The sequence below is a fragment of the Acanthisitta chloris genome, unplaced genomic scaffold, assembly GCF_000695815.1.
Source record: "Acanthisitta chloris isolate BGI_N310 unplaced genomic scaffold, ASM69581v1 scaffold14327, whole genome shotgun sequence".
NCBI lineage: Eukaryota > Metazoa > Chordata > Aves > Passeriformes > Acanthisittidae > Acanthisitta > Acanthisitta chloris.
Window position 1 is genome coordinate 23455 of NW_008683264.1, and position 17104 is coordinate 40558.

The 17104-nt window shown below is 35.9% G+C and overlaps 1 protein-coding gene across 1 annotated transcript in view; it reads right to left on the reverse strand.

The window, feature by feature from the left end:
• Window positions 1-17104, reverse strand: part of LOC103806195 (alpha-mannosidase 2-like) — a gene marked incomplete at its 5' end in the record, with an annotated part of 28844 nt that overhangs the window by 1838 nt on the left and 9902 nt on the right. Inside the window, 4 exons of the mRNA XM_009078876.1 lie at window positions 3419-3613; window positions 11705-11838; window positions 14765-14906; window positions 15994-16127. Of these exons, the coding sequence (XP_009077124.1) occupies window positions 3419-3613; window positions 11705-11838; window positions 14765-14906; window positions 15994-16127 (605 nt within the window). The remainder of the gene's footprint in view (window positions 1-3418; window positions 3614-11704; window positions 11839-14764; window positions 14907-15993; window positions 16128-17104) is intronic.

Consider the following 17104-nt stretch of genomic DNA (forward strand, 5'->3'; position numbering starts at 1 on the left):
CATTATAGATGAACATGCATTTATGCCACCTTCACATCACATGAGTGGCACATGACAACATGACCTTCATAGAATCATATAACTGTTCAGCTTGGAAAAGATCCTTAACAAGTTTAAGTCTGAACATTAATCCAGGGGTGCCAAGTCCACCACTAAACCATGTTCCCTAAGCACATGTCTTTTAAATACCTCCAGGGTTGATGACACCACCACTTCTCCAAGCAGCCTGCTCCAGCTCTCAGCCACCCTTTCCATGAAGACTTTTTTCTTAATATCCAATATAAACCCCCCCTGGCAAAACTTGAGGCCATTGGCTCTAGTCCTATGACTTGTTACTTGGTGGAAAAATTTCAGAACCTCCTCTCATACAGCTGTAAGAGAGGGATCAGGTTCTCCTGGAGTCTGAATTTTCTACATTAGGTAAGGTAATAATGATGATGTGACAAAATTATTTTTCCTCTCCTACTATGAAACACCTGACTAGGTTTTCATTGTCACTGATGTGACAGTGTTGCACTTAAAAGTAGATATTTTTATACACACAAAATAATACCATCTGCCTAAACATCAGATTAGTGAAACATTAAAATTCATACTGAAACAGCCTGACTTCCTATGGGGTAAATTAATGTTAAAAATGACAAGCCAGTAATGGTTATCAACACTTCTTCTATTACAGCTAAATTATCTTTCAGTAATCTGCATAACAAATGTATGCATCATTTCAAATGATGGCATGAATATTTCATCTCTCAAGTTTTGAAAATTAAATATTATCTTAATTAGAATTCGTAAGATTTAAAACAGAAAGATAATAAACAATTAATGACACCTTGAGAAAAAGAGGTTTTGGTGAGTATAAACATCTATCATATAGTACTCAACTTCTTAGAATTCCCAGGGCTTTATCATGCACATACCAACCATGTGTAAAAAATAAAGCTGTTCTACCCATTAGCAAGCAGGTGTAAGACTAAGTTGCCATAACCTCTGCATCTACTTTAACCCACCTGTTCTTACATAATTTCTAGGTGAATTAGATTAAGCTCATGCAAGCCTAAAGAATGCCTCACCAAGGATTAATTTAATTTACATCAAATGCACCTTCTATACATGACCATGCTAACTGGATGAAAACCTGTAACAAATTCCTTAATTTCCAACAAATCACAACATCCTTAACCCTATAAACCTTCACAGCACTGTTATATGACAAAAAAATTCTTTGTCATTGTACTATCAAATCTGTAACCAGCTTTCTTGAATTAGCTGCCAAAGTTTGATTAGCACAGACTAAAATCAGGGTTCTATATGGAAAACAAAAAAAATTTGCTAGGCTTTCTTGTAAGCAGTACCCCAGGGCAATTCTGTTAAGATTTTCATGAGAAATCAATGTAAATTCTTTTTAAATTCAATTACTGTAGGGTAACAGGCACACATTGAAAGGTTTAAGCAACATGACAAAATTAAGTATCAATTTTTAGTATAAAAGGACAAATGTACTCAGTTTTCAATCTTGAGGCCCAGTTTATTTACATCGGGTAAAATCTGTGTCAAACTTCTTAAAAATTTGAGTTCTATTAATAAAATTCTTTAAATGTCATATCCCTAAGTGATTGGACTCTCACATGACAATATTGGATATCTTACAACAATAGCAGTATTCTTTCTGATATCTACTTTAAATCTTACTAACAATTTATTTTAATTTTGTACCCTTTTATGTGAAATTGTAATGGATTATGGAAATTCAACAGCTAAAGCAATGGAGAAGTCCATATTTCTGGGAAAAAAATTCATTGTGTCTATTAGCCAGAATCATGTCACTTGTCATTCAAATTCTTGGAATTTGAGAAAGGAAAGAGAAAGGAAGCAGAAACTGAGGAGAGATTTACAGAATTATTTGCAAGTCATAGCATCATTTTTGCTATGGGAAGAACTATTCTGTATCTGTAACAATAGTGCTCCTATCCTATGACTACTGCAAACTTTTACTTTGAAGTGGACAAAGTAATGCTTCAAGCTCAACAGCTGTCAATCAGTGATCAACGAAATACACAGTTGTGGACAGGGAAGAGACCATAGCCTCAAACAGTCTTGTATGAATTAGGCTAGTGGGGCCACTATAGCCCAAATAAAATCATAGAATTCACCTATGAGTAGTAACACTGAACTCAAAAAGCCAGAGCCAGCCTTCCTTTTCTCAGGTTTCTTAGCCAGATGATACGAACAAGGGGAGATAGTTTAGGTTACAGAAAAGGAGAGGGAACATGTTCCTGAAGGTCTGCCCCTGAGCTTGACATGCTGAAGAAAATGTGTTGCTGAGCTGTTTAAGGTAAATGAAAACTTTTACAGTGAAGTGTGAAACTCACTTCACATTCAATATAAGGCTTCCTCCTAACTCTTCAAAGGCATAAGATCTGCAAAATCAAGAGTTACTCCACTTTGAAATTAAAAATAAAGGAGTAAACTTGAACTGCTGACAGAGAAAGCATGAGAAAGTAAACAAATTCTGTAGGTTTTAAAATAAGAGAAAGACTTTAAATGAAGAATAGACAAACAGAGTATAATCTGAGATTACTGGAGATGGGTAGTTTTATCTCAGCCACCATGGAGACTCTAAAGGTGAAGGAACAAGCAGTTTGTAACTAAGTTTGGCAGAATTAAAAAGGGATTTCATCACTGGTGAGTGACACTTCAATACAGCATGAAGTTAACATACCCACATTTTAAAAGGTGTTGAAAAACTGAAAAGAATCTATAGAAGAGTTGGCAGAAGGATGCAAAACCAGTTCTAGTCCTACAGTTTATCAAACAGAAAATTAAATTATGGTGGTAACATACCTTTCCTGTCTTTGCAAGGAAAAAATACTGAGTACAGAAGAGGCTTTTTTGTTTGAGTTCTTTTTAATTTATTTTGTTTGTTTGGTTTTTTGATATACCTACCAGAAAACGGTTTCACAGGAACCAAGGATTATAAAATGATGTTAGAATAATTAAACTAGGTCTTGTAATTAAGCTTAAAAGTACTTTAACAATACAAACTGGATTTAAAACTACACCCTTTATCAAAAACACACATTACTGTACTCAGAACAAAGTCTAATGACCCTAAATTTAATTCTTCTTAATATGGAAAAGGATGAAATATATGAATGGTTCTCTTATGAATGCATTGAAATCTGCCTCCTCTAGAGACATAATATTGCACTATGCATAGTAGTATGTTGTGAAAAAACAATCCTTGCATTTCATGTTACTCAGACAGGTCTCTAGTTCTTGCAGAATTAACAAATCACATTGCAGTTTACCGTATCATATAAAACCCCTCACAAATTACTTTCCAAGAATAAAGTATTTGACTATATTAATAAGCTCTATCATATGCTTGCTCACAAAAACAGTGGTTTGACCTTACCTTTGCTTGGATCATCCGCAGATTGACTATATGCATATCACAAGGCATGGATGACGTGAGTGGAGAAAAAGTATTTGTCAGCTCTGGGACACCTGAATCTGCATTTGTTGTCATTGCAATTACAGGATGATTTAAGAAAGAAGAAGTCATATGGCTAAGAACTGATGGAAAACTTACTGCTGCTTTCTCTTCATTCTGCAAAATACAAAAGAATGAATCAAGTTAACATACTATCATGTCTGAGTTTTGAAACCTACTTACTTTATGTATGATTCCATTAATTACATAGAAAATTTGAATTCTTAAGACTGGATTTTTAATTACTTTTGGAAACTTCTAATCATTCACTGATTTTCTTCTAGTACTAAGCATACTTCTTGTTTTTACAAACCATTAGTACATCTTTCAAAATGATGACACCACATTTTACACCATTCCTTATGTATCTGTGTCAGCCCCTGATGTGCAAACAATATATAGGAAAAGAAACTATCCATTAATTTTGTAAGTTGCTCCTGTTTATTCAGTATCTACTTGATTATGGAGAGACAGCTAGTCTTTTGCAGACCTCTTTTTCTGCATTAATTTTTTGATCTCTATTTCTTGTTTCTGTAACTTGTATCCTAAATACCCTTCTTTTTAAAAATCTATCTTCTTCAAACTGCTGGAAGAAATAGCATCTAGCATCTTTGTCTTGGTCAGCATTGCAAAAGATTCCGTTCAGTAGTTTTATTTCAACGTCATGCCTGCAGGAACTGAAGGAACTCTCTCATGGTATTTTGCAAATTGTGTACTTCATGAAGTTTTGTATTTGCAGTCCTTTAACACAGCTGCAGAAGCTGTATTACAAACTTGAGATGACTAAATCCTACGTATTCACAACAACTAGTTAAAGCTCCATAGAAGACAAGAAAACAAAGGGACTTAAAAAAGGTAATTTCTGTTTTAGAATGTCAGTGAAGATAAGAGTAGAAATGAGTGAAAACTTCTTTTGTTCTTATATTTTCCTTGCATACTTAGTCAGATAAATCCCTGCTTGTTTATAGTTAAACATAGTATCTTAAGCAGTGATGTATTAAATTTGCATTTTTATGATAGGCTGAAAACTTGGGAATAGAAAACAAATGGGAGATACTTAAATCAAAGGGGAGGATTATTTTTTCAGCTTATAACTGGCAACCATAATAGCAATTTCTGTTTTGGGGGGTGTATGCATGCATGCATATTTATTTATACCTCTGCAACAGCATTAAATACAGCTGACAGTGTAGCAATTGAAAATATACCAGAGCGGAATCAAAATGAGATGGTAATTTCTCTTTTATTCTTGGTGCTTTTCTTTTTAATGACTAACGCTTTTCCTTGTTGGTATTATGACCCCAAATTACCTTCAAGAAATGGTAACAGTTGATCATTGTAGAGGATTGATCCTCCATGTGCCTCACTACATTTACTTATATTAAATTCCATCTGCCATTTTACTGCGTGTTTAATCAGTCTCGAGTCTTCCAATTCCTGAGCCTTGATTTTTTTTTCATTACCTTGAAAAGTTCACCATTACTTATAAACTTCATTGTCGTGATTTTCTTCTTTGCCAATTACAGTATGAGCAAGTTTGCCCTATGTACAGCTAAATCTGAAAGTCTTCAGTTCAAGTGACTGCACTCATGCTCTACCCACAGGGAAAATTTGCATACCTATGTTTTTCCAAAGAAGAATTCACTTTTTCACCCCAAGAGGGACACTATTCACTCTGTTGCCATAGATGTGCTCAAGTCAGTCAAAACACTTTATTGTCACTTCTATTATTATTCTACCTTTCTTTTCCATCTAAAATAAGATGCTTGATTGCATCTGAGAACTTAAAAAGAGGTATCCTGAAATATCTTTCAAATCACACATAACGAGAAAAATTATTTATTCATCATGCTGTAATATGTACCAAAAGTCCTTGCAAATGGCTCCTAGTTCTAGACATGTTACTCAAGAATGAGCAGAAGATGAAACTACCATTCAGCAACAACAGTTATTCAAGATAAACTTTTCATATGCACTTCAAAAGAATGGGCATTCATACTCATTTGAGATTAGCTGTTTTGCCTAAACGGAATTCATACTCCGCCATTTTCTCCCTACTTTCAACCTCTGCCTAATACATATTACTAACACATCCAAGTAAGAAGTGCATGCCCCATATCCAACACACTTGCCCTCAACTCCAGATTCTCAGATTTATGGGATTCCAAGGAGATGGAAAGAAGCGTGAGCCTTCACAGAAACAACACTTTGTTTTGTTTTGTCTTTTAAAAAAATGCTTAATTTACATGTAAATCCTCACCATAAGGCATCCCAAATATTTGGACAAGGGCCACAGTTTGGTATGAGTGATCTAAAAATCATTCTATTAAGTGCAACTTTATGCCTGAAAGAAAGTACTCGTTATAAGCAAAGATAACTTATTTAGATGCCCACTTAATTTAAAAAACGGATGTTTCTCATAAATGCCACCAGGTCATTTGAGATGAAGAGACATAATATCTTTCTGAAAGCTTCTGTTCCAGATACAGAAAAATACTGTTTACAGAAAAACACTAGCATGACATCCATGGGTCAAAACTTTGTTCAAATCCCAGAGATCTAAGTATAAGAAAAAATGGGAGGCAAGTTTGCATATTGTCTGACATGAAAGTAAAAGATCCCCTATGGCAAAAGTATCACAGGGCAGGTAAAGCTAGGATATTACAGTAAAGAATCCAGGAAAGACAGAAGGAAAGCCATGGGAAACTTGGAATAAGAATGTGGGTGGGAGAGACTAACTTACTCTTAGTGGGCAATGGAACAAACTTCTTAGATAACCCATAGCAGAACTGTAAAGACCGGCTCCTCAATTCCTAGATTCTGGAAATAATGGAGGACTGCAGAGAACTGCAGCCTTGAAGGACTCTGGAGAATGTTAGAACCAGAGCTGCTTCAGCTTGAGTCATTTTTACCCTCACTGCATTTAGATATTTTATCAGAGGCATAAACATAGTCCTTAAGCATTATCTACATTGATACTTAAAAAAGCTGCACTAAGACTTAGGTGGAGATTTTATCTTGAATCTTGTATTCCCACATTTGGAATGTAGTCAGTTTTGGAACACTGCACCAAGAGAAGTGCCATCATTCAGTGAACTTACATAATTGCAATGGCAACAGAGTACAGAAGGTATCAAAAGGTGAGAGAAGACCAAGGGGAAAAATGTTTTGAAAACACCATGAAGACAATGTTATAACAGAAGACCGAGAAGAGACACTTGAAAATCCACTTCCCCCTAGGTACATCACAGTCATGAGAGGATTGGAGTATGTCTTTCCCCTCTCAATGTAGTGACCCATATTTAAACAGGACTCTCAGGGAAGAGAGATGAGAAGAGTTTGCACATACAAACAATGTATTTGCAGGAATAATTACTATATACACACCTTTACTATGTGGACATCTTTCAGCCGTACCCTGCTGATGCTAAGTCAGAACATATCGTCCCACAACCTCCATCTAATTAAAGTACTGCTCTCTTGAATGTGACATTATTTCCTCAACTTCAATGACAGTGTTTATCACTCAAAGTGTGAATGAAGCTCCTCTGGCAGCCTTATAAACATTACGTACTGGCAAGAATCTGATGAATGCCAGATGATGATGTGCTGGCTTAATGAGCTGTAATTGAAGCAAATACTGCTTTTTTTAACTACTTTGCAGTACATTCATATACAGTTATCCAATTGGAAACTGTCTGTGTTGAAACACAACCTCCTGAATGACTATGCAATAAATGTAAACAAATCCTCATTTAGGATCTTTCCTTGTCATCAAAAGTAAGGTGAACAATCCTAAACTTTCAGTTTTGAGGGCAAACAAACCATACTCCAGTATAACACTAGCTGACAATTTGTAACAAGTTCTAAGAATGGCCTCATCTATAAAAAGTGCCCTTATTTCAGAAATGAGCTATTTCATTGATAACCACAGGAATCATAAAAACTCTTGGGTTGGAAAGGCCCCTAAAGGTCATCTAGTTCCAAGCCCTCTGTCATGGACAGGGATGCCACATACTAGATCAGGTTATTCAGGACTCCATCCAACCTGGTCCTGAACACTTCTGGGGATGGGGCATCCACATTCTAAGCAACGTGTTCCAGTGCCTTCTTAAGCCCTGAGTAAAGAATTTCTTCATAATATTCAATCTAAATTCCCCCTCTTTTAGTTTAAATCTGGTCCCCCTTGTCCTGTAACTCCCTGCCTGCTCCCTCCAAGAAAAGACCAGAGGGTTTTCTGGTAAGAGTTTAAACTGAGGAATTGAGGTCCTTAACTATCAGGGAGAAGCACTAATTAGACTCTTTAGAAATCATTTAGTAATTGAATTGAAGCAAGAAGGGGAAAATACTGTAGAAAAGAAAGCAAAGCTGAAGCAGTAATTGAGCTAACAGAGAACCAATGAACTTTTCCACACAGACAAGTAGTCTAAAATTTCCCAAATAAAGGGAAAGTAAACTAAGACAGAGAGTGAATCAAGTCACATATCTGGACTATCTTTTCCTCCTCTAGACTTTTCTCTGCTATGGAAAGGCCATTAAAGAAATTTAATTGTAACTGCAAACTCCCACTAACATCCAAACTACCTGATCAAGCATGATGAAATGCAGATGCTGACTTTGTATGCAGAGTAGAATAGTCTGATACCAAAGCTCTTAGATTATTCCTGGAAAAAAAAAGTATCTCCTTCTCTCTCATGGGGTATGAGGGAACAATTTTTATCAACTCCCTCTCTCAAAGGTTCAAAAAACCAAGAGGTAGCACTCTTCTAAGAATGCTTCTGAACTGGAAAACCTAATCTGTAGAGTAAAAAGACTTTTCACAGTATCTTTAGCCCTAAAACATATGGAGGCAGTAATTTTAAATATCTTGTGTAAACTAGCAACTGACAGCGATCAAGAAGGTGAATCAAAGAATCCCAAGGACATGCATGAAATCAAAATTTTATTTCTTTCTGTGCTGATTGACAACCCATGACCATGTCTGATGAGATGCTGCTCCTGTGTGAGAAACTGTTCGGTAACACTGTGCTAGATTGCTTATAGGTGAGAAACAAACAGCACACAACATGTGTGATCATGTGAATTGTGGTTTTATGACAAATGACAAAAATAAGGGACGGGTAAGAGCAAACATCTGCAAACTTGCTTAGTATACCCTGCAAAACAAGCCACAAACAGAAAACCAAGAAAGCTTCAGCAAAACACATCCACTTGAAGTAATTTGCACAGAGGCAATATCAGAACAAGTATTTATGACTGATTAGATGACCTAAAATTCAAGAGCCAAAACCCAGGTAGCATTAGGATTAGGGACCTAGTAGAATGCAGACTACCTTGAGTATGCCAGTGATTCTTAAGTATTATTAAGAATACTACTCTACCCACTGGGCAGGTCAGTCTTACACTTCAGGGCATTCATGTGGTTTGACTATGACACTAAAATTTAGTGTTCAGAGTGGGGTTGGGGAAGGGAAAAAGTATTTCAGAGACATAAATTAGAAAAAAAATTTGTTGATGCTATCATAAACAAAAATTTCAATGGTAATTTCACCAGTGATGCACATTTATATTAATTACTTATAAAGAACTGCCTATCTTGTACTTCACTCTCCTTTTACGGGGAAGTTTCCCAAAGAACAGAAAACATCCTGTTCTTCAGAACTATTTTGGAGAAAAGATAGAATGAAATATTTTGAAATATACATTAGGAACAGCTTGTACTGGCAAGATGTCAAATGATCAAAACTTTCTCCTCCAGTAGCTTTCATGGTTCCTCAAGTCAACAACAAAATAGAGCTTGACAACAAAATCAGAGTCAGTATATGAGTCACACTGCAACTGATTACATATACTGCATATAATTTCATTGCAATTTTTTCTGACATGGCTATTTTAAAGCTATTATAACAACTACTTTCTCAGTAACAATGCAATGAAATAAATAATTGTACATTTAACAAAGCAGAAAGGGGACTACTACCACTCCTTACTTCAACTCATCTGAAACAATGCCATGAATCAGAAAATGTTATGGATGTTCAAATAAATTTGGAAAAATGGAAATTAAAAACACTCTTTAAAAAGGGAAATTCCAGACTAACACCAGAAAAAATATTTCCTTAAAAGATCTTGCTTGGATCCTGGGGGTTGCACACACTGTATCAGATGGGAGCAGCACCTCTTTGATTGTATCTACTCCGCCATAGCTCCGATTCAGCTTTTCTTCAAGTCCCTGCAAGAGTGTATAAGAACTAACTATCCTCAGAAGATTACTCTGCAGCCACTTAAAACCATTATAAGCTCAGTCTGAAAGGTTGTGGGGAAAGAAGGTGGATGCTGGAACACAGGTATCCAAAACGCCTCAAAGATTTTTGATTGTAGCACGTAACTGCCCCATCTCCTTTGAAAGATTCTCAGTAACTTGAAAAGAATCTTTCAAAACTGTAAAAAAGTAAGATGACTTTAACAAAGAAAAAGGTAAATACATGTTATTTTACTGAGATGATGCCTGACTGGTATCCCAAACAAACTGGCAAACATATGCAAGGAGTCATGTAAATGTTTCACTACCTAGAAAATCCCAGATTTGTTTAGGCAGTTGTTATTCTAATGGAGGTAACATCAAAATATTTTGCAAAAGAGTGTTTTAGTTTGAAGTAGCAGCACTGTTCTGAAATTAAACTTATGGCCAACCCCACATAATCAGGCACTATGCTAGTTTGCAGAGGAGTCTCAGTGTGTACGGACTAGTTTTCTTTTAGAAGAAAGCAGTCAAGAAGCTTCAAGGGAGCACTGAACATACTCTAACCCTTCAAATCTTGATTATCGTCTGAATGGATGACTAATCTTTTATTTCTGCTCTGACACAAAAATAAATAAACCTTATTTGAACAGGGACTGGACTGGAAGACATCCAGAGCTACCTTTTGGCTGTTATTTAATGAATCTATGAAAAATATCAAAACACACACAGTGTCAATGCAAGCACCATGGCAGTAACTGATTTGATCTGCTCCTGTTGTTTCAAATTATTTGCTTATGTAAACATAGATTTCCATGTCCAATAATTCTTACTTACCAGCTTCACATTCTAATTTAATACAATACAAATTAGCTTGGGTACTAAAGAATTTTTCGGTGGCAGTATAGATCTCTCTGTAGGTTTCTTACTGCAAAGACAGATTAACCTGTGCAATGCTCACTGTTTTCAAAGCTAGGCTCCCGGTGAACTCAAGTTTGCTCCGACAGCTGCACACCACACTGATAAATGCAGTTAATATGCAGGCTGTGTTACACATGATGAGGAACTAGAAAATCATAATGACACGTACAACCTGAAAAAACCCCACTGTCAATCATTAAGTGGTGAAAATTAGCTTTAAGCTTGATATTATCATCTTCTCACAGTGGTTAATGATATCCATTATAAACCAGAATTAATTCTCATATATTTGCATATGCATTAGCAGCTTGGTATACACATCTTTAGGTGTGATGATTTTAAAATATACTCAGTGCTGTCATCACAATTCTACTGTCTCAGTATGAAGATGTACTTCTTCTTTCGTCCTTCTCAAAAATGATAGGAAAAAAGCAAAGAGAAAAAATACAAAGACCTTAAAGAAAATTGAAGCTATTCATAACACTAAGAAAGAGAAAGGCAAACTGAGAAGATATGTACAAGTAAAAAAACCTTACAACAAAATGGTCTCAACTTTCCTAGAAACATAATGAATTGAAAAGGTTTTTATGCCAGCCATCTAAATATTTCCACTGAAATCTTATTTCCTAAGAAAATAAAATTAATAAGAGGTTTTCTTTTTCTACTCATTCAAGTGAAATAATTTGTCAACCTCTGCTCAGACTCAGTAAGCATTGTTAAGATCCAGTTAGCAATTTTTTAAAGGCTTGCTCCATGAAAAATAAATTAAAAAAAAGAAAGAAGAGACTTCCACAACAGTACCCCATTCATATGCTGATGTGTGGTGTGGGTGAGAAAGTAGATACTACAGACACTTGTGCAAAGAATAGTGAAAGATGAAGTCTTTATGATGAGAATATGCAAGCAAGAGGAGTGAAGCTTCCTTGGAAGCTATGCTTCCTTAGTTCTACAGCTCATGGAGTAATTTCTTGACTGAGTACATTGCTGCTGCAACAAAAATATTTATATCTTAATTAGCCAAAAAAAACCCAGACAGTGAATCCTACCACATCTGTTCCATGTCTTCTTTCTAACAGAAGTCGGAAGATATTAGCTGTAATCTTGTTATCTTGGACACCTTGTCCAAGGCCACGGTTGTCATCCTGCATAAGTCGGCGATCCATGATCACTTCCAGCTGACCTGAAAGAACATTACAAGGATTATACTGGTAACAAGAATATTAAACATAAGAAAACTACCCTGAAATATAACTTAATAAAAAAATCATAATATTTCTCTTGGGTATGGAAGAGTAAGAGCAGATCAATATTGTTAGGACTGATTATGAAAATACCCTTGGGCTTTGGCTGTTTATAACCTTTGCAAGCCTTTCAGCAGAATGTCTTGCAAATTTTTAACATAAGATTCTAAATAAAATTTAATATGAGAAGTTATCACTGTTAACTATTATTTGCACCTAGGATATTTGGCAATCAAGCATCAGAGCATCAAAGATGAGAATCACCCCAAGTAGCTGCAGCTGCACGGAGAGACCTTCTGCAGAGGAACTGTCTTCACCTTATATACTCCCTAAAATTGTGGGCCTCCCAAACACATTTTTTGTGCTTTTTTGCTTTTGTCTCACTGTTGACAGCAGAAGGAAAAACAGCTAGTCAACAGGAGTAAACAAATACTCACAATCAGTTCGTGTAAGGGTAAATTCACTTGTGGGAGTAGAAAGAACTTTGCACCAGATGAGCACGAAGTATGAAGTTCTCAGTTTATACTGAACTGCAGCACTGCCATTCAGAATAGCTCTTTAAGCATGATGTTAAACCATGGCTTATGGACAATGAAAAAATGAACTTCTTTTCAAGTATATATCTACAGAGGGAAACAAGTTCAGGGCATGTAATTAAGGCTGTTGAGGTTTTTGCGCACTGAATCTTCAAACAAGTGTACTTCTTTCCTAAATAAAACTGAAAGGCTGAAGTACTCGTATCCTGAATAAGAAATGGATAATTTAAGCTTTTAGAAAAGACTGCTTAGTAAGGCAGACTTTTTATACTTTATGTTCTATAAATACTTATCCCAATTCTATAATACTTGTTCTTCACTTCCCTCAAGCAAAAACGGATTTTCTTTATACAGGACAGAAGTCCACTGGCAATGCGTAAGACAACAAACTACTATTTTGAACTAAGGTACCATCTATATAAAGCACAGATGGTAGGTTATGCCTTGAGACACACTGTCTCAGACGCAGATACACAGCTACTGAGGGTGCTTGTCTAAACTGCAATGTTTTTGAATTTTCTTCCATGATCCAAGTTCCTGAAGGCCCTTCAGAAGAAACATCATGAAGCATACAACAGTCAGTAACCACCGAACCTTCAGCTCCGTTCTTGTTCGTTTTAAGGAATCCAACAGGCCCTCAGCAAAGGTATTAATAACATAATGAAATATTACTCAATGATAACAAGCCAGATGAATGCATTCTCCTTATTGTTTTAGTGGGCACAGAGCAACCATTTGATGTTGGTATAACTTATCATCAAGTGACATAGTAGAGTGACACAGTTAAGAAATTAATGCCATGACCAGGTATGGGACACATCTTTTGCTCTTTCATTTAACTGGGTAGGTGATAAAGCCTCTAATGTCCTCTGACAGACTTGAAACAAGTGCTCATAGAAAGTCAGTTTCTCCCTGATTTTTAAATGTGAAATGTCAAACAGTGCTTAGCCTTAACTTCTCTACGATGACAGTGTGGGTGTCTGTAGATTTAGATGGCACATTATTCTGTGACACAGAGACTAAATGCTAAAGAGCAAACATGAACACTATTACAAGGCAACAGAGCCGATTCACACTAATTTAGTCTCCAATACCTATGCAATGAGTGCCTACAAACATCTAGTGGTGTCAAGGTCATTCACAAGATCAGGCCGAGAGGAATTTGTTTTCCAGCAAGGGGTGTCATGAAAAAAATGTGGTTTGGGTCTTGCCTCAGGTGGTCTTGGAATAAAAAGCTGATATTTTAAAGTATGGTTTTATCAAAGCATCACTGTATAGGTCAGTTAACACTTCTTGCCCTTCTTGCCCTAAAATAAATTAGGTTTGCTAATACTGCCACTAATCCAGCATGGTATTCACCTTTGGTCAGAACAGAGTATTTATGACATTTTTCTTAAAAGAAACTGGGAAGTAGGTTTTGGCACAGTTTCTGATGGGCTTTTTTTCTTCTGTGCATTCATTCCATTGTTCTTCAAAAGCATATAAATTTAAACTGACAACATATACTACAGCAATGAATTATATACCTTAAGTTATGAAATATACACCTTATTTTGCCCACTGCTTCTCACTTCATTTGAATGCCTCCCCATTCTGACAGCAGTACAGACTGAATAACTGGCCTGTTTCCATCCCCCCAGGCCATTCATCATACCCTTCTCTGTTCTGAGACTGTGTCCCTTTTGGAATTCTTACTATGAATTGATTTTTCTTGTCAACATATTCATCAGCTCTTTCAAAGTACTCCATTAAATTTGCAAGGTATGATTTTCCTTCAGAAGTATGCTGACCGTTACCCACGGTCATATTGATCCTTTTTTTTCACTAACAGTAATATTCAAAAAAGCTGCTATTGTTTTTCCTTGACAGGGAAGTTAGGCTATACTTTAAGACTAGTACTGTCTACCCTAAAGCATACAAACAGAACAAAAAGCATCATCAGCATCACAACATCCTTCTTAAGCCCTCTGATCCCAGGTCAGTACAGAAAAGAACAAACCCTTTAGTTTTGCTGTTTCATCCTTGAGTTCCATCAAAGTTCTTGAGTGCAAAAATATCTAACTGTGACAATTTATTGCTCCTTTTGTCTTTATCTCAATTTTCTCCTCTGTCTCCAAGTTTGAGACATATCTTCCATTGAAGATGACAGGATCTCATGTATGAACAAGATTTCCTCCTCTCTTATGGATATATTCTCAAACTTGTCAGAGTTGGAGAAACTTATTTCCTTTCTTCAAATGCTTGTAGGTAGGTGTGGTAATCTCTGAATGAACTATTTCAGAAAATCATGCAGGATAGGCCTTTATCATATCTATCGTCTCTTATTTACCATTTTTAAAGCTTGCAACGCCTAGAGACTGAGCTGAATGAAGCGTCAAACGAACACCAGCATCTTGGATATAAGCCATTGTAGTCATAGGATAGATATTTGCTTGAATAGGCAGCTTGGTCAGTGTCAGTCTGGGCTGGATCTGCAGGATGAACACAAACTTCAATAAAGTATATTCTTTTCATGCATTTAGATTTCAAAGACATTTTCAGACATTTATCCCAGGTGCTTTGGAAGAACAACAGGCATGAAACCATTCACTTAACTGCATTATTTAGATTTTTGGAGATTTGTGGCTAAAATTACTACTTTGGAAATTATAACTTCAATGTACTTTTAGATCAAAGAATAGTTTAAAAATGTGAAAGATTCACCAAGGGAATATGCGAAAAGCAATAATCACAGTTACAGAATGAGAGAAAATTTTTTCTCCTCTGGAGAGCAAGCACTGAATACACTCAAGCAGAAAAGCAATTGTTGGTTTATAATAGGGACTTATTAAAGCACTAGTGGAACTCTTGAATGATACATGACAAATGAGTAGTAGCATTAAAATCATATTAATGTTTAAATATTCAATGTCTCCAGTAAAATGCAATACAACACAGTAACTAGAAATAGAGTAGTCTCTTACTCAACAGGTATGGTTTTCAATATATTTGAAAAACTATTTTCAGGAAGGCAGGAAGGTAAAGAAAAACAATTTTTCTTTCCTGTGTGCTGCAGGGTTCAAGTTAAGACAATAGTCACATTATATTTCACCAGATGCATTACGAATAGAACAAGTATAATACATCCAAAAATACATCACTTATTTCCAACACAGCAGCAAGCAGCTGTTCTCTATGTCTGAGTTGCTGGAGCTTATGCACATCTATCGTGCTATCCAAAGGGCTCTAATTAAGTATACAAAGCAGAGGGAAAGAAGGCATGCAGATATACAAGCAACTACATACTGGCTTGTCATAACTTGCTGTATTATAATTCTTACATTAAAAAGGATATAAAGGGATATTTGAAACACTCATTAAAAGAAGACAGTTAGTACTTTGTCTGGTCTAAATCAAATTTTATAACAGATATTTTAAACAGGCATTTATCCTTTTAAATGATCAGTGCAGTTTAACATAATAGTGTGATTAATACAACTCAAACTCCTTACAATCAGAAGCATTTAGAGAATCAAAACTTGAGACCATAGGCTTTAATAATTAATAGATGACAATTACCTGATATCCATTAAGATCAGTATAGAATCTCTTTTGACTGTTTATGTCAGATGAAATTCTCATTGCAAGTTCACGATTATATTCACCTCTAATGTCCACAATATTAGAAACTTCAAGAGACTGTCCTTCCAAACCTACATGAAAAACACACATTTAAAATCTCTCAGTTTTTAAGTGATTGCCACAAATATGCCACACATGTGCTCCCCCAAACACAGTGATCTAGTTTTGCACTGCTACTTTTGTTTTCTGTTATACCTAACCAGATATTGGAAGCCAGTTCAGATATGTGACATATGATAGACCCATATTTCTAATGTGATACTCATTGAACAGACAGCCTGAAACCTTCACTGAAATAGAAGAGAAGCAATACATGATAAGAACCAATGTGGGTTCCAGCAAATCGATATGGAACAGCACGTAACTGCTAAGCGCTGTCTTTAACAGTGGCTAATATGCTGGAGCAAGACCTGGTCATTCACTTTTCCCCTTGACTCTTGAGTGCCTGTCACCATTCACAGAGAAGAATGAAGCTCCCAGATTCTTGATAGCAACTGTTCCACTGAGCAGGAAATTGTGAGCAGCTGTTTCAACCAAAAGATGGAGAATTGTCCTTAAGGACAGTGAATTAAGAACCTACACTGGTATGACCACAACCAGGACAGAAATCTTTGTTGACAGGGAAAAGACTCCTGCTTATTAAAAGAACAATTAGGTGTCTGAAATAAAAAGAAGTTGTTTAGTGAGAATTTCTTCTACAGTGCCTTGTTCCAAAAATTCAACACCTTTAATAATAACCTGGCCTTTTCAAACAGTTCAAGACATGGTTTGGAATGAAATCATGCCATCCTTCAGCATGACCACTTCCACACTTTCTATGGTCTAGTGGGACTACCAAGGGTGAAAAGGATTCCACCAATCAGAACAGAGATAAGTATTTGATCCCTCAGCTTTTTTAAAATCTGAATGTCACTTGCAATTGTGAAAATGTTAACATTTACCAATGGCTAGTACACTACAGTGCTAAATGAAAAACATTCAGCTCAGCTAATTATTTCTATTTTCTCAGACCTAGTTTAGAAAAAGTGTATCTACATGCCCCAATTTT